The following is a 25,911-nucleotide window of genomic DNA, read 5'->3' on the forward strand; positions in this document are numbered from 1 at the left end:
TTTTCGAACACCTTGTAACCGATCATCCCATATCTCTCAAACCATTCAGAATTTGCAGAAACTTCTTTCTGCAAAGTTGTAGATCTTGAAAAAATGGTCAGGATTAGAGAGAATGAAACTGAAATGGGCTATTTTTACAGGTTAAAATAGATCTATAAAGTCTGCAACTGTGTACCCTAGACGGAGTCTGCCAAACATACAACAAAATCAATGCTGAATTTGGAAAAACTTTCAACTGGAAAGTTGTAGACCACGATGTTTCTGGTAAGAATCGTGGAAATCAAGCTGAAATTGACCTGTTACTCAGTCAAAATTCTGCTGCAAAACAATGCTAAAAATTTCACAGCTTCACCGCAATCTCCGCCACAATGTCGCCGTGCTCTTGGCAATCGCCATGAGCTCTGATACCAGTTGAAGTGCACGAGCGGGAGTGTGTGTGAGTGTGTCCAACAATGGAGAAGAGAGAAGAAGAGGAGACCTTGTGTTTGCAGGGGCTAAAACTCACTCACAATATGTGAGCCTCCTTATTTTATTATGTACATAATGAATAAGTATAGTGGACGGGCGCCTGGCCTAATCGGCCACATGAGGCTTTACCCCAATAGAAATGAAGGTAGACACTTTGCATAGATTTTTGAACCACTTTCTGTTGTCCATTAAACTTATGAATGCCAAGGCGGGTGACAAGGGGGATGTCTCCTACCCAAAAGATCAAAGAGGAAGCTAGTCATTGGGAATACCTCTTTGCAGACCTACTCTTCAAGAATCTACCAAAAAGAGCATCAAGCAAGCTAGTCAATGACATCAAATTGGAGGATCCTAAAGCATGAATGTCTTTGCTAGGGGCATACAAACAATAGTTAAACAAGTAGGCACAATGGTGAAGAAGGCTAACAAGGATAACGACAAAAAAGCTAAAGAGGAGGTAGAACTGCTGAACAACCAAAAAAGGAATGGGACGGATTCCAAAATAGAGCACAGGGCGTGACTCAAAGTGAAAGCAACTCTTGCCGACTAGTAGTTGGAAGAGGTAAGGAAGACAAGATTACTATCAAGAGAGATCTACCTACAACATGAGGTAGCCACCAAGGGTCTTGTGGAAAGATACCAGGGTTCACGACAAACTGCTGGCCCCTTGATGGGCAAATCTGAAACTAAACAGCATCATAGGCGAGTTGATTTGAAAATGCACCAAAGCATTAGAGACACTCGACTGGGGTGAGGTGGCTAGATACTTCAAAAACTCTATAACACACTGGTCCTTATGGCTCTCAAAAGTGGGAAGTGACTTATGGAGTTCGTTCTGGAGAGAAGTTGCCAAAAAAGACATTCGAAAATGCACCAAAGCATCAAAGACACTCGAATGGGGTGAGGTGGCTAGATACTTCAAAAACTTTGTAACACACTTGTCCTTGTGGCTCTTGAAAGTGGGAAGTAACTTATTGAGTCCGTTCTGGAGGAGAGTTGCCAAAAAAGACATTTGAAAATGCACCAAAGGGGTGAGGTGGCTAGATACTTCAAAAACTCTGTAACACACTGATCCTTGTGGCTCTCGAAATGGGAAGTGACCTATTGAGTCTGTTATGGAGAGAAGTCATATACTTGACGCAATTATGGGAACGGAGACAGCAAGAGTCGCAAAGAAGCAAATCTGCTGGCTAATCAATATAGTTTAAATGAAATCGAACGACTGCTGATGAACAAGTAAGTCGAAGGTCTTAGTGATGTGCTTGTGCCAATTTGTGAGGCTTGCACTGCCTTGAGCACATAAACTTCACCAAACTGCAAACAAAGGCAATCCAATACAAACTTATTTTCAAAATAGGTTGGTTCGCCCCACTCAATAAGCAATGGCAGAAAAAGTAGCTAGAATCTAGATGGGCATTAGTAGCAAGCAACATATGGGACCCACATTGGCCCTCGAATATGAAAATCTTCCTATGGAAAGTGCTATGGAGGGCTATCCCCAATGGGGTTAACATTTTAACCAGAGGAGTCAGCTCTGATAGATGCACAAGGTGCAAAGCTTCTCGTGAGGATCCTCTTCACTTATTTCAAAACTATCTAACTATTATGAGAGTCCTTGCGAGTAAAATATATAAATGAATACGGAAGACCTCGAAAATCGTGTTCCTCAAGAACAACCTAATCTTGGGAGGAAAGACATGGAAAAACCAGGCCATCCTTAAGCTATTTCAAACAAGTTTTGAAGTTTAGGAACCAGCGCATTTTCGAAAACGACCACTCCACAACCAATTTCAAAGAGATTATCCAAGAAAGCACGATGATGATATTGAAAAACACACAAATTTTGAAGAGTGGGAAAAAGGAATCAAAGCCATCCGGGTTCTGGTCTTCTGGGCTGTGACCATATGTTGTGTGTCCTCAAGGCACCTAACGTGATTGAGGATCATTGTACATTGCTAAGATTGCAGTACACAAAAACAACAGAAATGGCAGCTTGGCATTGCCCACTTCCTAAGCTCACTCTTCCAGTAGCCGCCCGAACGGCTTGCGACGCAGTTCCTTCAGCTTCTTCGACATGGAAGGTGTGTGCATGTTGGTTTGTGCATGCTCTGTGTGTGTGTGTGAGAGAGAGAGAGAGAGAGAGAGAGAGAGAGAGAGAGAGAGTACGATGTTTTGAGCCACCTTTCGCCCTGTTGATGATGTTTTCCATGCTGCTGTGTCATATACAGATCGCTATCTTGCCATTGTGCAGAAGATTGTATAAACTCTAGTTAGTTATCTTTACAAGATTGTATAAATCTTCGTTTTTTTACAGCTGGAAGCCAGAAGAGCTATTTCGTTTCTGCCAGTCTCTAGGAATTTTAGTTGTTCTTTGTTTAACTTGACACTTGCTGTTGTTCAGCTGCCACAACCTTGCTTTGTGACTGCGTCAGCTGTACCAAATCACAAAGTATCTGCAGTTACGGCCGCGACTCAAAGTGTGGTGCAAGATTCTTGGGAGGAAATACAGTCGGAGGTTAATTATCTTGCTAGCAATGCAAGGATTGTGCAAGTATGAACATATCATCACCCAACATCATTTAGTATTCGATCTGTCTAAATGACAACACTTCAGTTATTTATTCTGCAAGACTTTCTGCTTTAGTGGTATCCAGGGCATATTGCAAAGGCAGAAAGGGAGTTGAAAACAAAAATAAAGCTTATGGATGTCATTATTGAAGTACGAGATGCGAGGATACCATTGGCTACAAGTCATCCAGAGGTACTGAGATATGTTTAATGTCTGTGGCAACCTTCTTTATATCAACATCGGGATGATTATTTTTTTCATAATTCTGGCTTCCCTTAACGAAGTACTATTGGCAACTTGCTTAAGGACAACATTGAGGTGGCACGAGTTTATGGGGCCTGTAAATCGATCCTTGTGGCTTGTTATTCAACGATTGCCGTTTTTGGCTTGCCTTTAGAGCTTTAGTTGAACTTGAGTTGGAAGGTTGTGATTAGCCACCTTTTGGGAGCCCATTGGATTGAATATATACAAAGCTCTCTCAAGAAAAAGTTGACCTTAAAAACTAAGAAAAATGAAATGTATGCAATGGGTGTGAAACTACGGGAATCAAACGGCAAGACCGAACCAGTGCCTGAGATGTCATGTGATGAGTCATTGTGTGAAGGATTGTCCCAAGGTGTTATGGAAAGATAGTTTGGTCAAAGGAGAGCACAGCACCACCAGACCCAGCAGAGCTCAACATATGGTCAGTGCTCTATGTAGCAGTGGGATAGAGATCAAGGAGGTCAGCGTCGGCAGCAGTCAAGTAAGACTAGTGATTAAAGGAAGAGATAGAGAATAGTTGCCAAACATGCCAACAGATGGGAGTGAGTTTGTGTAGGAGATATAGGCCTCTCTTGAGCGATTAAACTACCAGTCTTAGGTGCCGATGATAGTACAGCGAGAGACCATAGTCACATGGAATGCGAAACGGAAATGAGACTGCCAAGGCCATCTAGACAGACCTCGCACAATCCGGCAAGGGAGTTGGCAGAAAATTGAAAACGCTGGCTGGGTAGCTGGATTGTGGTAGCGCTCATATTGAGGACCAGAGATCGCCATACTGTAGGTTGCAAAAACGTCGGAAGATCTGCAAGCTCCAAAACTTCAGGCTGTGCCAAAAAGCGTTGGGGCTGATTCTTCTCTTTCTTTAGCGCGTCCTCAATTTGAAGTGAAAACGCTATGTAAACTGCTCTCTTTATAGGGCTGATTTTGACTTATTAACTTCCTTAGGCTTAGGTACAACAAATAAATCATAAAAATGATTTATTAATAAGTTAGTCCGGGGGGAGAGGCAGTTTGGGTGAAACTGTCGCACAGATGTCCACTCAGGAATCCAATCGAGGCGGGGAATGGCTCGTTGGATTCCTCTTACCTAGAACTACATGCTCGTCATGCGAGATGCCCACCATAGTGTAATAACATCTGTCAAACGCGTATACAAACCATTCATGATATCTGTCAAATGCGTTTACAAACCATTCATGCAAGATGGTTTCAAAACTGCAAAACCTAATCTAATGGACTTGTCTGGACATGCAGGTCCTATGAATAGGCTCACAAAATTGCCGAGTCTAATGTCCTAGGATTCTATACACTCCTATCTAGGAAGAAGGGGAAAACGGGCTCTGGAAGTCGATGAAGCTTGTTCACATGGCACACAGAGCCATGTGTACGTGACAATTAGAAACGGCTTCTTATAGTCATATTTTGTACGTAATGTTTAGAAATTTATTAAGAAACGCCACAGAGGAAAGGAGAAACGTGTGACAATGGAAACTGAGTCTTTGAAGTTTGGAAAGAGAGTTTTCAATTTGGTAGGCCCCGAAAGAGAGTTTCCTCATGACTATGCCAAGGACACATACGTATCGAAGGTTGCAATCGGCAGATGGAAGAGAGCCTCTGTAGCTGAAGGAAGGAAGAGAGGAGAGTATATAGAGGAGACAAACATTGAGAGAGAGGTTGTCTCCGATGTCTCGTCAAGAAGATTTGATCCTCTATTGCAACTTCTTTTGGCAATGGAAGCATCCCCTCATCTTGGGCCTCTTGGATCTCCCTAGCTCTGTTGCTCGAGCACTTAGTATACCTTTGCTAGTGATATGCCTTGTATCCCTCCCCCCTGGTGGCTCTTGTCTTTGTGCAATTTTTGGATGGAAGAACAATGATCTGTCTCTAGGTGTGTCTCCCGATCTCTGAGCCTCTCTCTATATGTAACCTGGCTCAATTTTACCAAATCTTGAGTAGATAGAGTCCAAGACATTTTTGATCCTGGTATCTCATAACTCTAGATAGAGGCCCAAAACCCTCTCTAAAGAGGCAGTGAAAGCGGCCACGTATGTCATAGTAGGCTATATAGTGGCATATATAGTGGAGCTCTGTCTTTGGCTATCTCAGACACATCTGGCACAAGCTGGCCTCAGTTGAGATGCCTTGAAATTTGGCCAGTCTCATCGCCAACTGATGTGATGATGTCCGAATCTTTCCAATAGCACATCATAAGCTGTGGAACAAGTGAGTGTCCATGTAGGCAATCTTGTGACGAGCTTGCCGACATGGCATTGGGCAAGAAATGCAATAAATAAAACCGAGAGACAAAGGAGAAAAATCTATGGGCATCAAGATAGTAATGTAGGTTCATAATAGATCTTATGTGCACAAAAATCATTTTTATTCATTTACTCCTATGGCCAGGAGTTTAGTCAAAATTGTTACATCCCTCTGGCTTCTATACAATTAGTTGTCATGAGTTGTAGGGCATCATGATAATTATGCAAGATGTCCATCTTTTAAGTTGGATTCAGTCATCTAGTGAACATCTAAAGGGGAATCCGTTCTTGAATTTCAAAGTGATTCCGATGAGTTCTTACAAACTTTAGTTGTTGCTTCGGATGATGTGTGATTTGTTTTGGAAGAATCTCTTTAGTTTCATCGATGTCAGGAGGGTCTTCGATGATTGGTTTTGCAGGTTGCTCGTCGACATAAGGTCATAGAAGACTCATGTGAAAAGCATTATGGATTTTCCAATTCTGTTGAAGTTCAGTCAAAATGTGACTTCATTAATCTAATCTATATTCTGAAATGGCCGATAGTATTGATTGGAAAGTTTTACAACTTTCCCTTTCTGGTTGGTTTGTTTCTTGAGTCTAGCTTTGTCGAACTTTAGAACAAATTGTCCCTCAACTAGTTTGAGTTCACGACGATGTGTTCTGTTGCTTTCTTATGGTTTTGTTGAGATCCAGTGGCACGTTTACGTGAGTGTAAGCGGTATTATGTTCTCGCACAAATTCATTGATTGCGACTATTTTATCCTTGGTGAGAAGGATTGGGGGCAAATGTGGTTTGCCATAAATAACCAGTAAAGGAATGTACAATGTTGTTGTTGGTAAATTCTACTGGAGGTAAATTTTGTTCCCATTCTCGTTGATTGTTCAAAACATAGCAGTGTATAAGATTGTAGAATTAGCGATTTCGCTTTGTCCATCTTTCTGAGAATGATAAGTTGAGGAAAAATTCTACTTCGTTTCTAAGTTTGTAAAAAGTGCTCTTCAAGAGTTGCTAGTCATTTGCGGATCGTGCTTACTAATAATTGTTTTTGGCATCCCATGATATTTGAAAATCTATGTCCAAATTTTTTTCTGCCTATGGTCAACTTCAATGGTCTTTTTAATTGGAATGAAACGAGCTTGTTTACTGAATCCGTCAAGTATAGTTCAAATTGCATCATCTCTAGCTTCAGTTTGAGGCGGATCCATAATAATACTTTCCCAAGGTACTTAAGGTGTTAGTATGGGCTAAAGTAAGTTAGGAGTTTTATAACAGTCATACTTAGCCTTTTGGCATGCCACACAATCTCTAACATATTGATCGTAGCGTTGGCTAGTAAGAATATATTCCTAATGCTTGAGTTGTGGACATTATACCTCTATGACTTGCATAAGGAGAAGCATGTGCTTCATCCATTACTTTTGATGATTGATCTAAGTGGACGTGCCACACTGAGAGTGTCACCAGCGTGTGACTACTATCTACCCTTTTTGTTGATTTCTTTCTTATTATCTATTTACTTTCACTTTTTGGAAACACCCCTCGGGAAATCTAACTGCCTTGCATTGCATAGCTAGTGTGGAACTGTCCAGAGGGAGTCCAGGCTTGAGGGCAAGAGAGCACTAAGGATTCCACTTTGGCTAGTCAATGACCCCACTTGGCTAACCATAGTCCTTGTCCAACTGCCCTGCATTGCATAGCTAGTGTGGAACTGTCCAGAGGGAGTCCAGGCTTGAGGGCAAGAGAGCACTAAGGTTGGACAAGGACTATGGTTAGCCAAGTGGGGTCATTGACTAGCCAAAGTGGAATCCTTTGCTACATAGGCTACATTTCAGTTCTGGATGTGGCCGCAGTGTACAAAGAGGGTCGGATGACCTAGAAAGATACAATGGCAGCATCTCCTAAAATTTAGGGAATTGCTATTTTGGGACCTGAAAATGTGTTGACGTCATTACCGCCGGAATGACAAGGGGAACATTTTCTTACTCTGCCGTGAAGTCAACTGGGCAACCGGTTGGGATATTTTTAGACGGCAACCCCGAAACGGGAAAATGCTTATAAATGTGCCAAGTGGCACCTTCTGGTGCACTTGCCTCATGCATCAAGAAGTGGCGCTGAATTTAGGAGGGGGAGAGCCTCATTTTCAGATTTGTCACAGGTTAAGAGCTATGGAGTGCTTGCTTTCCCTCTTATGCACAGTGCGGTGCCAGTAGTGATGCCCTGCACGCTACGCACTGCCCTCTCTCTCCCCTTTGGCAGCATGTTATGCCCCTCTAGTGGGCTCTTCATTTGACCAATGTACAGTTGTGTGGGTTCATGCGCGATTGCCGAGGCAAGAGCCTCTTGCACAAGTACTGGATTAGCTAGCGGCTAATCCCCCCGCAGGTACAGGTGAATTCGGAGAGGTTTCACGCCAGAAATCTCGTCCGATTCAGAGGGCAAGTAGCCCTACAGGTGCGGGAGCTCGAGGACTTGCTACGGATGCGACCGGCACACGAAACGGAGCCCGAAACAGTGAATTACAGCCTGCTGTGTATTTTTGCAGGTTTAGGGTTTTGGCCCTAAACGGACCCTAATACCCCCAGGAGGTTCGGGGACGCAAGGAGACCGCTGTACAGTTGATCTGGCGCAATTTCAGGGCTGAAAACAGAGAATTCAGCGTGCTGCAGATTCTCGCCAGGTTTTGCAAAGTGCCCGTATGCGTCGGGAAAGTCGGCCAATGCGTGGGAATACTGACCGTGAAGGGTTCTAGTACAGTTATGTTGCCGAAATCAGGCTGGAACAGTGGAAATTCAGCCGAGTTGGTGCGGGGCAGCTTGTAAGGAACCACAACGTTTATTCCCTCTTTTGAACAATAAAGAAATACCGAAAGGGGCGCTCAAGTTAGGGGCCAATCTGGTGTCTGTCTACTCATACAGGTGCAATCTAGCAGCCTGTATCCCTCTCCCCTTTGTTGTGTATTGAAAGTACAGGTAAAATAGACGACTAATAATGGGTGAAAGCTAAATCAAGGTTTAAAGTAAAGTCTACCGCCCTTTTTGGATTGAACAGGCCGGTTTCATGGTTCCATCGACGGGACTAAATCACTTTTTCCCATAGAAGTGAGCCTTGGTCAGTTTTGGGCTTGAAGACACAGGGAATTGCAATTATGGCTGACAGACCAGATGATGTGACTGAAGAGGTTTCCTCTTCACAGGGTCAACAGACACATGAAGTGGGTGAGTCCTCAAGACCACCACAGACAGATGACGATATATTCAGGACCCAGTTGGCTACTGCTGTGGCTATGTTCACACAAGTAATGCAGAACCGGAGGTTTTTAGCCTTTCTGCAACCTCCTGTTCCGTCTCAGCGATCATATTCAAAAGCCTGCTAAGGCTCGAGCACAGGTGATTCATACCGCACAGTCAATGGAAACACCTGTACACTTAACGGAGAACATGCAGTCTCCACAACCTATGCCTAAGGTGCAAGAACATGTGGCTGAGATGCCAGTCTTTCAAGCTGTACCAGTTCAGCCCGCCACCTTTCAACAGCCTATAGCTAGTTCTAATGGGCAGGGAAGCAACCTACAGGCTATGCAACAGGTCTTCCCACCACCTTCAGTACACCCTGGCTATTTTGGAGGTGGATCGGTATTCCAGAGCATGGCTGGTCATGCACCTGGAAATCAGTTTTACACGCCAGGAACAGTGTTTGGGGGTGCTCAAACGATGATGCCTAACCCCATGTACAATGTCATGGGTATGCAACGAGGGTTTCAGAGCACTCAGGGCCAATTTTTTTTTTTCCGAGAAAAAGATCCTTCTATTAGTTAATGAAAGCTGCCCATAGGGCTACATCCACCTCTGCAAGAGAGGGCTACAAAAAACACGATGGGGAGACTCTCCCAATGAAAAAACAGCATATATACAATGAGGCTAAATCAAGAGATGGGAGGAGGGAAAAGCCACACAGGTGGACAGTAGTGCCATCTGAGCACCCCCTGGACCATGGAGTAAAACGGCCCAGGGCGCCAGTGACGAAGGAAAGCCTCGCGGCGCTCCCGCATGCGGTCGGAGCTGCCCTGTAGTCCCTCAAGCTGTCCTCTGAGCGTATGGATCAGCTCTAGCCAAAAGTCACGAACAGTCTCTGCTGGTGGTACAAGGCGAGCCTCAAAGATGCGGAAACAACGGGCCCGCCAGATGAACCAGAGAGCTAGGCCGCTGATGAGCTCCCAACACTCCGCTCTCTCACTGCTCCACTCCTGTGGAGTAAGGTCTGTAGCAGGCTGGAGTGTAGGTCGACCCCCCTGTATCACTATCATCCTGCTGGTGGAAGATAGCTCAAACTGAAGTGCCGGGCCCGTGAGGGTGGACCAAGCCGCCGCCCCCCAAGTGTACTGTCGAGCCGTGGAAAGGGCAGGCATCAGCCGAAGAACTCGTAGCCACACCTGCTGGGCCGAGGGACAGTCCCAAAGACAGTGTCGCTGACTCTCCACCAACTGGTCACAGGCTGTACATGCTGCCGAGAGACCACTATGTACAAGCCAGCTCCCTACTGCTGTGGCTCTGTGTGCAACCAACCACTGGAACAAGGTGACGCGCCTCGGCTGTCTGGAGTCCCACAGCCTCTGCCAAAAAGCTGCCAAGAACTCAACTGTGAGACCCTCCTCCTGCCAATGACGTGCTGCAGCGGGGCGGGCCTCTCTCTGTGCTGCAAGTATATGACGTCCAAGCCGAACAGTGTACTGAAAGAAAGGGACTCCTGGGCGGTCTGCAGAAGAGAATGGGTCCCTCCAAAGCCACTCACCAGGATCCCACTGTACTCGTGCCAGTGGACAGCACTCCCAAGCCCATAGCCTCCAGTGTCCTATCTCAAGAGCTGCTGGGTCAGGGTCTATGACGCAAGTCCTCCCAGAGATGCCCACAACTCGGATCCTCTGGAAACAACACTCTGCTACCTGCGGGGCCTCTACTGCAACTCTCTGTAATCGTCCCCCACCCTGAAGCTCGAAGAACAGGGCTGGGACAGTCTCTGAGCAAGCCCTGACTGAAATGAGAACCTCCAGTCGTGTGAAGGCTCCCATCCACCGGGGCGCTACTGGCTCGAGAGGCGTGAGCCAATCAGCTGGAACTGACTCTGAGATGTCCTGACACATGCTCTGAACCCCTCTCATGCCCTGTAGCTGGACAACCTGCACCTCCTCTGACAAACCTGTGAACTCTAGCCAGTCACCTAGAGAGCGCGCTGGACCTGCTGCCATGGGACCCCAAGAAACATGAGGCCTACTCCCAACCAAGTGGCCTCTCTGAGTGCTAACCATGGGGTTCCAGACGAGGGGCTGCCGTAGGCGCTCCTCCGTGCACGTCGGCTGCCGCTGCTCTAGGCCACGCCGCAATAGCTCCCAAGACCGAAGCAAACTCACAGCGAATCGGTCCTCCAGTCTCCTGCTCAAACCAATTCGGCGCAACTCTGTAAAGATCCATCTGGTCGAAGGTTGCCAAGGGCCTCCTGCCTGAGGCACCCTGGCACGAAGCCTCTGCAACAAGAACTCCTTCCAGGGCTCCTCGCCTGGAAGAAGTCCTCTGACGACGAACTTCCCAAGAAGGGCTCTGCTCTGCTGTGCTGGATCAATGATCCCAAGCCCTCCCTGAGAACAAGGAAGTGTGATGACCGACCAAGCCACCTTGGCTCGGGCAATCTGAGTGTCGCGACCCGACCAAAGGAAGTTCCTGATCAGCCTCTCTACCTGGCTGATGCAAGAATTCGAGAAGATCCAGCAAGAAGTGATGTACCACATAGTCGCCAACAACACCTGGTTGGCAACTACTACTCTACCAGCCAGCGAAAGTCGTGCTGAGCTCCAATGTAACAGCTTTCTCTTGATGGACAGGAGAAGAGGAGCAATCTGCTGCTCGGGGGACAAATCCAAACCAACCTGACAACCCAAGTACCGAACTGCAGTCCCTCGAGGAATCCACCTGAAACCCTCTCCTGGCATCCAATCTGGCACAGGAGCACTACCAACTGAGAAAGCCACTGTCTTTCTCCAGTTGATCAGTGCGCCCGATGCACAGCAGAAGGTCTCCAAAGCCTGCCCACATCTGTGTAAATTGGCCTCCTGGCCCTCCAAGTACAAGGCTGAGTCGTCTGCAAACTCAGCGTCCAGAAGCTCATCTCCCCGTATAGGGAGTGCTAAGCCCCTCAAACCAACCTGCTGTGACACCAAAAATCTGCTCATCGCCTCCGCATAGAACAGAAAGAGAAAGGGGGCAAGAGGACAACCCTGTCTGACCGATCGTGTGAGCATGAAGCGCTCACCTCTACCTCCTGCCAAAAGCACCTGACTGTGGGCCTGTCTGTACAAAGCTGACACCCCTCTGATCCAAGCCTCTGAGAATCCCATCCTGCGTAGCGTGCCCTCTAGAAAGTCCCAGTCAACTCTGTCGTATGCCTTCTCAAAATCGAGAAGAAGAATCACAAGGTCCTCCCCACGGAGCCGTGCAAGGGCAGAAGCCTCCCAAAAAGTGAAGATGTTGTCAAGGATACTGCGTTCCTTGACAAAACCTGTCTGAGTCCCATGTATAAGGCTCTCCAAAAGTGGCTGAATCCTCAAACTCAGAGCCTTGGCAAGAATTTTGTAGGCTGAGTTGAGAATGGTGATGGGACGCCACTGTCGAATCTCATCCAAGGAGCCACCCTCCTTTGGAATGAGGTAAATCAGGCCCTCACTCATGCTATCCGGCATCACTCCTGTGTGCAGAATGTACTGAAAGGCACTACAAAGATCTGGGCCAAGCAGGTCCCAGTACTCCAAGAAGAAGCCGAAAGTCAGCCCATCCTCACCTGGACAGCTACCACGAGGGAGGGCCCTAAGAGCCGTGTGCAGCTCCTCAAGCTGAAGAGGTAACTCAAGCCTCTGCCGCATCTCCTCAGTCACAAGACAAGGCATCTGTGCCCAAACCTGCTCCCTGCATGCATCCCGTCTCTCTGACTCGGGCTTAGCCTAGAGTAGCTCACGGTAAAAGTCAGTAGCAACTGCACGCATATCCTCTGGCTCGCAAACAACTGACCCATCGGGTCTCCTCAACTGATTGACCTTGGCATGCGAGTGCCGAGGTCCCACTGTCTCAAAAAAAACACCTGTCACTCTGTCACCCACCTGAGTCCACTGAGATGCCTGTCGGTGGAAGGCAAACTCATGACGCCTCTCCTCTGTGCAAGCAAGCTCCTGTCGAGCCTGCTGTAGCTGCTCCTCCAACCATGGACTGTTTGGATGCTGCTCCTGCATCCTCTGTAGTGAAGCAATGCCTCGTCTGAGACGCTGCTCCTCCTCTCTCGCTGCAGCCCGTCGAGCCAAAGACTCCTGGAGAAAGAAGTGGCTGAGCTGAGCTAGGCCTGAGGCCACTCTGTCTGCAGGTGGAGCCTGGCTGTCCATGCCCTCTGTCCATAGAGCCTCGACCCTCTCTCTGAGTGCTGAGTCCAACAAGACCCGCTCTGGGATGCGAAGCATCGTGCTCCCACTCCTCTGCCTGTCTGCCACTGTGAGGATCACTGGTGCATGGTCCGAGAAGGATGTCCCTGCCAGGATGCCCACTGATCCCCCCAAGTCACTGAAGTGGTCACTAGTGTAGAAGCGATCTATGCGCGATAGATTCACTCCTCCCACTCTGCGGTCCGATCTAGAGAAGGCAAGACTCTCTGGAGGCCTCACAAAGCCAGAATGCTGCCATGTATCCGAGACCCTCAACGTCATACAAAACCTCTCCCAAGCTGCTAACTCGACTCCATGCAAAGTAGCATGGCTGCCTCCGATTCTGTCAGAAGGGTCCTCCAACATGTTGAAGTCCCCTCCTACACACCACTGGTCAACCTGTGGCAAAGACTCAACAAGCTGTGACCAAAACTCTGCACGAGCACTCGCCACATTGGGCGCATAGATGTTCAGGAAACCCACAAGGCTACCCTGAACCTGCATAGTAATCCACTGAGCCTTGCCTGGTACAATAATCCCTCTGCCCACAATGGCCTGCTGTAATGAGTCCGCAATAGTCATACATACCCCACCCTGGATGCCTCCAGGTCCAAAAGCAGCTGACCAAAAGGTATCATAGCGTCCACGCAAAATCTGACCACATCGCCGAATGCGGCTCTCAGATAAATGGTGCTCCTGAAGCATAAGGAGATCAATCTCTCCTCCCACAAGGCATCGCTGAAGCTCCTGACGCAATCGGCCCTGCTGTCGCTAAAACTGGGGCCCACCGAGTCCCTGCACGTTCCACGAGACGATCCTCATGGGGAGCGAGAGAGAACAGATGCTGCCGCAGCAGCAAGACGAGCTATCTTCGAAGCAGGCTTGGATGGGGAGTAATCCGCATCCGAGCGTCCTCTAGATAGGCGAGACTGCAGTGAGTGCCTGGTCCAAGCCCAAGTAGAGCGAGCCGTGCGTAAAGCAACCTCCTCTGTCCAGGAGTCCTCATGAATGAATACATAGCAAGGCAAACACTGCGTATCAGCAAAAAAGTACACCACAATGTGTCTACATCCTGCTGAATCTGGGGGTGTCACTGCAAACTTAGCCAGTGGCCACAAAGTCTGCAGCAAATCTGTAACGCCAAGTTCTCCCATGTGGTGAGAGAACTCGAGAACCTATGTATGCAACCATCCCACCACTGAGTCGAGGGACCACTCTGTCTCAGTCCTGCCACAGAGATGGAAGGAGAAACCAACTGCTGAGTCCAAGGCCTCTGTCCCCCTAGCGGCGAGGAACAAAGCGTGGACTCTGAAGCAGGCTGCCTCGTGGTTTGCTGCGGAATCGCCAAGAAAACGAGTAAACCCGTAATCGAAGAAATCCCAGCGACGTCGGAGGTCAAAGCTCGTCAAACCACGAGGGATAGCTGCAAGAGGAGATGTCTGAATCTGCAGTGGGGGCCGCATGAAGGGCTGACCCTCTCTCGCTAGGCGACTCGTGGCGAAGGCGCTGCCAAGAGATCTCCTGGCCGCCGGCAAGGGTCCAGTCTCCTGAGCCGACTGTGGTACTGAAGCAGGAGGAGGGGGAGAAGGGGCTGGGGGGGGCGGGGGAGAGGAGAAGCGGGGTGGGGCGGCAGAGACATGAGGGGGGCGAGGTGGGGAGTGAGCGGTAGCAGAGGGCGGGGGAGGGCATGAGGAGGAGGAGGGGAGATCAGAAGGCGGAGCGGCTGGCGAGGGTGAAGCAGAGGTGTAGGCTGGCGTAGGGGGCTCCTTTTGCTCAAGAGGACCAAAGCGGTTCCCCGTGGGAACCCACTGCTGTTGAGTAGGCACCTGGGGGCCACTCTGAGTGCCAGGTTGTCGCTGTGGCCCCTGGCGTCGACGGCCACGGGCCTGCTGCCACCCCTCCTCCGTTGGAGCCCCAGGCTCGGAGGGTGGCGCTGAATCTGTGCTCTGTGTCGCTGGCTGTGGCTGCGGCCCAGCCTTGGCAGGCTGGGGCTGAGGCTGGGGTGCGGGTCGTGGTCTCCTCCATGGACAGGCCTTCGCTAGGTGGCCCATCTGTCTACAAATGAAACACTGGTTCGGGAGACCGGAGTACTCCACACTCTGTCTAAACCAACCCCCACTCACCCGAGGGAGAAGGATGACCTTCGGGAGCGTGTGGGTATCTCTGACCAAAACTCGAACTGAAGGGATGCCAGCCGCCTTGGCAGCTACTGATGCTGCCGTACGAGGTGTCTCCAGGACAGTTCCGATGGCGGAGCCAATCCTGGAGAGAAGTGGAAGGTACTCCCTCCGTAAACCCGGAAAGCAGACTGAGATGGGGATGTCCGCCTCCTCTACTAGCACATCCGAAGACGGGTCAAAACCATGTCGCCACTGTCGAAAGTGGGCGCGTGCTGCTCGGATGGCCAATGGACTCATAGCTATGACCTTGGAGGCCATCTCGGAAGTCTCGAACTCAATCTGGTAGTACCCCCGTCCGAGAATCTGGACATCCAAGATCTTGCCCACCTCTGCGAGGAGGCGGGCCTGGAGAAGGTCTCGCAGCTCTCCTCTGCTGGGACGAGTGCCGAGAACCTTGCAGATGACAGAAGTCGCCTGCAAGCGTTCTACCTCTGTGGCAAGGCTCGCTTGCTCTGCCGGCGTAAGAGCAAGTCGAATGGTGGGCTCAGCGGGGTCGGGCGAGGGGGCTTCAGGCGAGTCCCTCTGAGGTGGAGCTGGAGCCTCCATCTGTGTCTACTGCTGAGTCGAAGAAGCGGGCGGTGAAGAAAATCTGCGAACGAGTACGCCAAGCACTTGTCCGAAGAGAAAGCGTTGCCGAGCCAGGTGCAGAAGACCTTCGGGAGTAAAGAGGACGGGGGGGCGGGATGGGGGGACGGCGAGGGCGAAGAGGGCAGCCGGGTACTGTGCGGGTGCACAAGCGGCAGCGAGCGGGGGGATGGGGTGGGGATGGCAACGCGAGAGGAGGGCAGCGGGCAGCCCGAAAACAGGGGGGGGCTGCGGGCGGGCGGCAGCGCGCAGGGGTAGCGGGTAGGGGGGTGGGGGGGAGAGGTTAGCGAGCAGGGGAAGCGTGAGGGGGGGGGGGGGGGGGGAGAGGGTAGCGATGGCGCAGCAAGGGGGGGGCGAGCAGCAGTAGCGAGCCGTCTATACTCAGGGCCAATTTGGGATGCCACAGGCAAATTTTGGTATGGCTGGAATTACAAATCAGCAGCCAAATATGGCATTTCTAGGTCAAGTTAATAGCGGCCAAGGAACACAGATGAACCCTAATTGTGTTCCCATGTTTCAGTCACTTCCATATGACAATCTAACGCCGCTGGAGAGGCCAACTCCGTACAAAGAAGGTGGCAAAGGTGTGTCATTCACGACCTTTACAGGGTTTGATGACAGGAAGAAGGCTCTCTCATTCCTCCAACAGTTTGACAAGGCCTATGCAGGGGGAAACTTTACAGAGGCTTCAAAGGTCCGCAAGGCAGCCACTTTCTTGACAGGGAATGCGGGACAATGGTGGACAACTTTATTGCTTCAAGGGCAAGCTCCGTCCAAATGGATTTACTTCAAGCAGATTTTTGCAGCAACATGGTTATCTGATGACTTTGAAGCAGATGTCATGACAGAATGGCACCAGCTTAATGCTGCTACTTGCAAGAATCTGGATGATTACAATCGGAAGTTTTGGAAAGCTCTACTTCCAGTAACTTCCTATAGGTTTGTGCCATTGACAGAACAGATTGAAAAATACTGTTGTGGCCTACCCAAAGGATTGAGAAAGTACTGCACGAAGACAAAAGTCACTACTTTGACGCAGCTCATCGAGGTAGCAAACACTGGCAATGGTTTGCTCAAGGGAGAAGATTGTGAATTTAACACTGGCGTCAAGGCAGGATCAGGCAAGAAAAATTCAGCCAAGAAGCACGTTCCCAATGAGGCTCCTAAAGGGACTCAGGAGTCAGCCAACGCAGGGAAAGACAAAGCTATGGCTGAATCAGAAAAAGGACCAGCAAAGAAATGGAAAAGACGTTTTCCTCGCAAGTCAGAAGAGCAAAAGAAGGTCCTGAGGACAGAGAACAAATGCTTTATATGTGAGCAGCCTGGTCACATTGCTTACAATTGTCCTACAAAGAAAAGGCCAGCTGATTCTGATGACAAGGAAGACAAGAAAGGAAAGAAGCCCATGGCTGGTCTAGTGCCAGATATGGTGGGCGACAAGCCAAATTCAGATGCAAGTGAGCTTTGCAGAGCATGGGGAAAGGTCAGGGATCAAACAGTGCTTATCTTCTTTGATCCGGGTGCCAAAGCCAACTTTATTTCCCCAGAATTGGCTTCAAAGTTGGGAATCAGACCTGAAGAGATGGGGTATACAGCAGAGGCAGGTTTGGCATGTCCCGGCCATATAGAGGCTGTGACACCCATCATTGGAAAGTTGCGTCTACATATCCAGTCCTATGTAGATGCTGAAGAATTTTACATCATGCCACTGGACGGATGTGATGTGTTGTTAGGTATTCCTTGGTTGTTTCGTGTTCAGGGAATCATGGATGCCTACAACAAAAAGATCACTGTACAGAGCAGGGGAAAGACTCACATTCTGGATGTAAAGCTTAAAGGGGAGTCTATTCCTACTGTATCAGCTTCTGCTATTACTTCTGTAATGAAAAAGCATCTTTCTGCGTACTTGGTTTTTGCACGTGAAGTGTCAGATTGTGATGAATCAAATTTATCTGTGCTAGATAAAGAAAGGTCAATGTTTTTACAACAGTACAGTGACTGTTTTTCCGATTCATTACCGTCTCAATTACCGCCAGAGAGACCCGAGGACCATGCGATAGATTTGGTGCCAGGCTGTAGCCCACCAAATAAGCCTCCGTACAGGGTTAGTGCGGCTCAGCAGAAAGAGATAATGGGCCAAGTACAGGAGCTGTTAGAAAAGGGGCTGATTCAGCCCAGTTCATCTCCATTCTGTTCTCTAGTGTTGTTGGTGCAGAAAAAGGATGGCTCATGGCGTATGTGCACATACTACCGTGCACTGAACAAGAATACCATCAAGAATAGGTTCCCTATACCTAGAATTGATGATATTATGGACAAATTAGAAGGAGCAGCTATGTTTAGCAGGATAGATCTAAAGAGTGGGTACCATCAGATCCGCATTAGATCAGAGGATGTGCACAAGACTGCTTTTAGAACAACGTTTGGCCTTCACGAATTTTTAGTGATGCCCTTTGGTCTCACAAATGCTCCTGCTACGTTCAATAGGATGATGGACAGAATTTTCCGTCCACACCGGCAGTTTGTTGGTACATTCTTTGATGACATGATAGTCTACTCAAAGAATGAAGAGGAGCATAGGCATCACTTGGCCATTGTGTTCAAAGAGCTACGCAGTCATAGGTTGCTCATCAATCCAAAGAAAAGTGAGTTTTTCCTGGAAGAGATTTACTTTCTGGGACACATTGTCTCAAAGGATGGTGTCAGAATGGATCCTGCAAAAGTTGAAGCGATCAAGTCATGGCCAAATTTGAAGACGATGCATGATGTCCGAAGCTTTTTGGGACTATGCTCCTATTACAGAAGGTTTATCCGAAATTTCGCTGAGATTGCTTCACCTTTACATGCTCTTCAAAAGAAGGCAGTCACCTTTAGATGGACACAAAAAGAGATTTCAGCTTTTAATCTCTTAAAGGAAAAGATGACTTCAGATCCAGTCATTGTGTTGCCAGATCTTAGGAAGTCATTTGTTGTCCAGTGTGATGCTTGCGGTAGTAGCATTGGTGCAGTGCTAATGCAAGATGGCAGGGTAGTAGCCTATGAGAGCAGAATTTTGCAAGGGCCAGAGATGACCATGTAGGTCTATGAGAAAGAGTTACTAGCTGTGATTCATGCGCTCTTAAGTTGGAAACACTACCTGCTAGGTGCAGACTTTGTTGTCCAAACGGACCATCAGACCTTGCGATACTTCTTGACACAGACAAAGTTATCTGAGAAGCATATGCGATGGGCAAATATCTTGTCCATGTTCCATTTTCAGATTGTGCATGTGGAAGCCAAGAAGAACGTTGTGGCTGATGCCTTGTCAAGGAAGCCACAAATTTCAGCTGTGTCGATTCCTTATCATCATGAACTTGATGATATGAGAGAACAGTATGTAAATGATGAAGATTTTGCAAGGGTCTTCGAGCAACTAATGGATGGACAACGTCATGAACACTATCTTCTCAAAGATGGGTTCATGATGATGCATGGCAGATTGTGTGTCACAAAGCCATTGCGATGCAAAGTCATGGAAGAGAGTCATGTCCCACCGTATGCAGGGCATCGTGGTATCGATGCTACAGTTAAAGCGGTTGAGACATTCTTCTATTGGCCTACATTGAGAAGGGATGTGGATGCCTTTGTGCGAGAATGCCTAATATGCCAAAAGGTCAAGTTTGACAGGCAAAAGGCACCCGGGGTTATTGCAACCACTACCTATTCCAGATAAACCATGGGAAAGTATTGCTATGGATTTTATCTTTGATCTTCCGAGAACGCAGACAGGAAACGATGGTATTTGGACCATTATTTGCAGATTCAGCAAACAGGCTCATTTTATTCCTGTCAGGAAGAAGATAAAGCCAGATCAGATGGCACGCTTGTTTATGAGCAATATTTTCAAGTATCATGGCATGCCACAGTCGATTGTTAGCGACCGTGATCCACGCATGACAAGTTTGTTCTGGAGAGGTTTGTTTGAGAATATGGGCACCACGCTCAAATTCTCTTCGTCATTTCATCCTCAAACAGATGGGCAGTCAGAAGAGGCAAATTCTACTGTCCTAGATCTGCTGAAGTGTTATGTGTCAGAGCATAAAGGAAAGTGGGAGCAGTATTTGCCATTGGTGGAGTATGCATACAATAATACAGTGCATTCATCAACTGGCAAGGCACCTTTTGAGATAGTTGAAGGTGGCAAGAAAGTTCCTCCCATACTGCATACAAAGGACAAGATATTTGAAGCAGATAAGTATGTTCAGGACATGGATGAAATGTACAAGAAGGTCAAAGTGGCCTTAGAAAGGACTCAGGCAAAGCAAAAGAAAGCAGCTGATCGTCACCGTCGTGAAGTGGTATATTCACTTGGTGATTGGGTGCTTTTACGCTTTGAAAAGGCACGGTTAAAGAAGATGAAGGGCAAGGAAAGACTGTTTCCAAAGCTCAGCATGCGTTACTATGGGCCTTTTCAAGTATGCGACATAATCAGTGATGTTGCATATAGGCTGAAATTGCCTGACAGTTGGAAGATTCACAATGCGTTTCATGTGAGTCTTCTCAGACCCTATGTGGGTGATGTGCCAGAAGATATGCCAGCTGAAGATCAGCCGGAAGTCGAGGAACTTGACGAGATCTTGGTCCCTGAACAGATTTTGGCACACAAAGAAAGGAAAGTGAAAGGCAAGGTTGCTAGGGGTTACTTGGTAAAGTTCAGAAACTATCCACCAATGGATGCGAAGTGGATGGAAGAAGGTGAACTTGCAGAGTCACCAACTGTGTTATCACTTTACCTGGAAGCCTTCGATTTGCAACCTACCTTGACCCCTTGAGTTTCAAAGCTACATGGATTGTCAGTGTGACAATAGCTTCTGAAACAAATGATGTACATGGTATTTAAAGTGAGCTCAAATGAAATACCTGTTACATGAATGTTAGACCTGTACAGATTGTCAGTTTGGCAATTGCTCTTATGGAATGTCCAAAAGTTTGGTTAGTGCTATAGAAGTGAGTATTTCTTGTCAGTTTGTCAAGGATACAGTGATTGCTTCTATTAAAGAGTACATGTGTAACTGCATTCTTAAACTGTCGGTTTGGGTATGCTCGAAAGTGTTACGGGATCCAACGTGTACTATAAGACAGTGGCAAAATGTGCAGCTACCATTTTGTCATTGGAAAGTTAGTGACTCAAAGCAATGGCAGAGTGCGCAGCTACCACTATGTCATTGGGACAGGGTTCACACGCGGGCAATACATGAGTCGACGAGGTGTTGAGTACACCAGGGTTGACAATGAGCATGTATGTGTCGTACATGTGTCGACAGGTGTTGAATACATCAGTGTTGACTAGGAGCATGAACGACATAGATGCAAACGAGGAAGTTTGAGATTTCAAGAGGGGGGTATGTCACCAGCGTGTGACTACTATCTACCCTTTTTGTTGATTTCTTTCTTATTATCTATTTACTTTCACTTTTTGGAAACACCCCTCGGGAAATCTAACTGCCCTGCATTGCATAGCTAGTGTGGAACTGTCCAGAGGGAGTCCAGGCTTGAGGGCAAGAGAGCACTAAGGTTGGACAAGGACTATGGTTAGCCAAGTGGGGTCATTGACTAGCCAAAGTGGAATCCTTTGCTACATAGGCTACATTTCAGTTCTGGATGTGGCCGCAGTGTACAAAGAGGGTCGGATGACCTAGAAAGATACAATGGCAGCATCTCCTAAAATTTAGGGAATTGCTATTTTGGGACCTGAAAATGTGTTGACGTCATTACCGCCGGAATGACAAGGGGAACATTTTCTTACTCTGCCGTGAAGTCAACTGGGCAACCGGTTGGGATATTTTTAGACGGCAACCCCGAAACGGGAAAATGCTTATAAATGTGCCAAGTGGCACCTTCTGGTGCACTTGCCTCATGCATCAAGAAGTGGCGCTGAATTTAGGAGGGGGAGAGCCTCATTTTCAGATTTGTCACAGGTTAAGAGCTATGGAGTGCTTGCTTTCCCTCTTATGCACAGTGCGGTGCCAGGAGTGATGCCCTGCACGCTACGCACTGCCCTCTCTCTCCCCTTTGGCAGTATGTTATGCCCCTCTAGTGGGCTCTTCATTTGACCAATGTACAGTTGTGTGGGTTCATGCGCGATTGCCGAGGCAAGAGCCTCTTGCACAAGTATTGGATTAGCTAGCGGCTAATCCCCCCACAGGTACAGGTGAATTCGGAGAGGTTTCACGCCAGAAATCTCGTCCGATTCAGAGGGCAAGTAGCCCTACATGTGCGGGAGCTCGAGGACTTGCTACGGATGCGACCGGCACGCGAAACGAAGCCCGAAACAGTGAATTACAGCCTGCTGTGTATTTTTGCAGGTTTAGGGTTTTGGCCCTAAACGGACCCTAATACCCCCAGGAGGTTCGGGGACGCAAGGGGACCGCTATACAGGTGATCTGGCGCAATTTCAGGGCTGAAAACAGAGAATTCAGCGTGCTGCAGATTCTCGCCAGGTTTTGCAAAGTGCCCGTATGCGTCGGGAAAGTCGGCCAATGCGTGGGAATACTGACCGTGAAGGGTTCTAGTACAGTTATGCTGCCGAAATCAGGCTGGAACAGTGGAAATTCAGCCGAGTTGGTGCGGGGCAGCTTGTAAGGAACCACAGCGTTTATTCCCTCTTTTGAACAATAAAGAAATACCGAAAGGGGCGCCTAAGTTAGGGGCCAATCTGGTGTCTGTCTACTCATACAGGTGCAATCTAGCAGCTTGTATCCCTCTCCCCTTTGTTGTGTATTGAAAGTACAGGTAAAATAGACGACAAATAATGGGTGAAAGCTAAATCAAGGTTTACAGTAAAGTCTACCACCCTTTTTGGATTGAACAGGCCGGTTTCAGAGAGCCTATCTAAAATATAGGTATCCATCCTTGATAGAATAAGGGATATTAATATGATTATCGGTTTGTTATTCCACGAAACTCAGAATCTTCAAGATACTTCTTAGAGAGAGATTCTAATACTTGATGATATACTCTAGTTATAGCGTTTACTTGAGGTCGTCGAGAAAGAGCGTCGCAACAATGTTTTTCCGTCGAAAAGTGTGTAAGTTTTGGAAGTGAAACATAGAGATAAAATTGGCCCATCACATCTATTTCTCAGACAACTTGTGTTGTGAGAGAAAATGTCTTAAGGCTTTGATGATTTGTCTTGATTATAAAATTGGCTCTGAGAAGATAATGCTTCTAAACAGAGAGGTCATGTATAATTGCCATGAGTTCTTTTGCATAGATTGAGGTGTGAAGCTCCGCATCACGAAGTCGTTTGCTTTCATAAGCTATTGCATGGCCTTCTTGATTAAGAACTCAACCAATACAATATTCCGAAGATCACATTGTACTCCGAAAGGTTTCTGTGGATCAGGTTCAATGAGGATTGGTCAATGATTAAAAAGGTAATTTAGCTTTCCAAAAGCTTTCTTTTGTTTAATATCCCATATGAGGATATTTTTCTCTTTGTAAAGTCATGGAGAGGTGCAACTAGATGAGCAAAATGATGAATAGAACGTCTTGAATAGGAGCAAAGCCTAAAAAAACTTAGGACATCATGAACAAAAGTGTTATGAGCGCGTATTGAGCTAGAAGAGAGCAAGAGGATGCACTCACAATGTACATGAACTTGGGACTTGATGATAATTTAATGTTGATTAGAAGACTTAATACTTTATTAAGAGAGCTAGATACAAGAACTGGATTACATGACTCAGAGTACAAGACAAAGCTTGATTGCAAGGACAAGACTTGAACATAAAACAAGAACTAGAAGAGGGCTTTCCTCATAGGAGCCTCACAACTGGTGTTGGCAAGACCGAGGGGCTTGTGGCCCAAGACCCCTATTTATACTAGTGCTTGAGGAGGTTACTTGAGGAGGTTAGGACTTTCTAGGTTCTTCTTGAGGAGGTTAGAATCTTCTAGAACCTTCTTGATCCTTCTTCAACTTTCTAGAGCTTTCCAGAAACTTCTAGATTCTTCCGGAATCTTCTCCAAGCTTCTAGAAACTTCTTGATCCCTCTAGTCCTTCTAGAACCTTCTAGATCCTTCTTTGACTTTCTAGAGCTTTCTAGCGATGATGTAGGCGATGATGCATGCAGCGATTGACTCTCACGCATCCATGACATTACCCCCTCCTCTAGCGACGAGTTCCACGAGGAGCAGTGGTGTTCCTTGAGTTGGGCTTCCATGGATGTTGTTGATGGAACTCTTGGACTTTGAGAGATGCATGCTGTAGATTGTGTGCTGGTTCCCAGGTTCGTTTACTAACATCATAGCCTTTCCAATGCACCAAGCACTGTAACCTGCCACGCGAAACTCGAGAATCTAGGACTTTCTCGACCTCATATTCGTCATGCTCTTGAATCTCAACCGGAGGAGGTGGTTGTAGGGCTCTTCTTGGGATCTTAGATGTGTGACAAGGTTCTAGGACTGAGACATGAAAGACCGGATGGATTTTCATGGATGAGGGCAATTGGAGTCAATAGGTGACTGGATTGACTTGACGGATAATTTTAAATGGGCCAAGCCTTCGATAATCAACCTTTTGACAGGGACGAGATGAACACAGATCACGTCAGAGGAGCCACACTTTATCCCCTTCTTTGTATTTTGGATGTTGCATGCGATGGAGATCTGCACTTCCCTTATACTTGGATTGAGCTTCTTTGATATGAATTGTAAGTTCTTTGTGAATTGCAGATAATTGTTGTGTAAGATGAATAGCAGCTGGATTCTTGACTTGATAGTGTCTGTGGATATCCTGTTTGGGATGTTGACCATAATTAGCAAAGAATGGAGTGTGACGGGTGGAGGCATTAAAACTGTTATTATAGGAGAATTCTGCTAGCGGTAGGAGCTCGATCCAATTATCCTGGTGATAATTGATAGTATAGCGGAGATACTGTTCCAAAACTTGATTTACTCTCTCTGTTTGTCCATCACTTTGTGGGTGATTGGCTGAGGAGAGGTCGATTTGTACTCCGAGTAGCTTGAATAAGCTTTTCCAAAAGCTAGAGATGAATTGTGGGCCTCGATCAAAAACTATGTCATCCGGTAATCCATGATAACGATAGATATGCTGTAGAAAGAGTTTGGCCGTACCTTCACTGGTGATGGTTTTAGTGGTTGGAATGAAGTGTGCCATTTTTGTAAACCGATCCACGACTACTAAAACAGAGTCAAATCCTTCTGACAAGAGTAGCTCTACATTGAAATCCATGGAGATGGATGACCATGGTTTGGTTGGAATGGGCAAGGGATGGAGTAACCCATGAGGACGATGACGAGGGGCCTTTGATCTATTGCAAGTGTCACAAGTGCCTACATACTCCTTGACAAGCTTCCACATATGAGGCCACCAAAAGCCACGGGCGAGAAGCTCAATTGTCTTATTAACCCCAAAATGCCCTGTTGATGGAAGATCATGCCGTTGCTGAAGTACCTCCAAGCGTGTTGGTCCTGGCGGAATATAGAGAAGACCCTTATAGTAAATTAGTCCATCAATTTCTTGAAAGTCCTCATTAACCTCTTGTCCTTGTAGTTGTTGTCTAATATTCTGACCAAGTGGGTCTTTGGCAATTTGCGTCTTCACCTTAGAAAGAAAAGTAGAATGTCACGTGACACATCCCAACCCTATGTGTCCGTGGACAAGCTACACCATAGCAGGGTTCCCGTTAGTCAAGTCAGTTTAGATTAGCAGTGATCTGGCACTTTTGTGAGTCTATTCGTAGACCGTGCATGCCCAGTCACTTAGCATAGATGCATATCCTCCGGTTGCACACATCATGATCATCGGAATTCCCATCAGAATCCATTAGCATCAGTTAGGGGAATTTTCCAGTGCATTTAGCCTATTTTCCTATTTATTGGTATTTTCACTTATTATTTTTAAGCGACTTTGCAACAAAAGTAGGTAGGGCAATTTTACTAAGTTAATATATAAGCAAACCCAAGTTAGCAGTAATTGGCAGAAGAGGCAGTAGGAGCTTCCCGCTCAATAGGCAATTTCTCAGCAGTACCCCCCCTCATGACCCCCATCGCCATACCTCCCATCACCTTGGCGTTTTTCATAGAGCATCCTCACCGTGAAGTTCTCCCCCTCTTTTGGCGACAGTCCC

The 25,911-nt window shown here is 47.3% G+C and overlaps 1 protein-coding gene across 2 annotated transcripts in view; it reads left to right on the forward strand.

Annotated features, from left to right (window-relative positions):
- Positions 1-2,329: 2,329 nt before the first annotated feature.
- The window catches only part of EMB3129 (GTP-binding family protein), a 54,106-nt gene continuing 30,524 nt past the window's right edge, over positions 2,330-25,911 (forward strand). The window contains exons 1-3 of one of the 2 annotated variants that reach the window (XM_086525051.1): positions 2,330-2,549; positions 2,870-3,019; positions 3,113-3,229. In XM_086525051.1, coding sequence (XP_086381177.1) covers positions 2,373-2,549; positions 2,870-3,019; positions 3,113-3,229 — 444 coding nt within the window. In that variant the 5' untranslated portion in view covers positions 2,330-2,372. The remainder of the gene's footprint in view (positions 2,550-2,869; positions 3,020-3,112; positions 3,230-25,911) is intronic. The other variant, XM_086525050.1, reaches the window with a different exon arrangement.

Source organism: Adiantum capillus-veneris, chromosome 12 (assembly GCF_014529385.1).
Source record: "Adiantum capillus-veneris isolate H3 chromosome 12, ASM1452938v2, whole genome shotgun sequence".
NCBI classification, from domain to species: Eukaryota; Viridiplantae; Streptophyta; class Polypodiopsida; order Polypodiales; family Pteridaceae; genus Adiantum; species Adiantum capillus-veneris.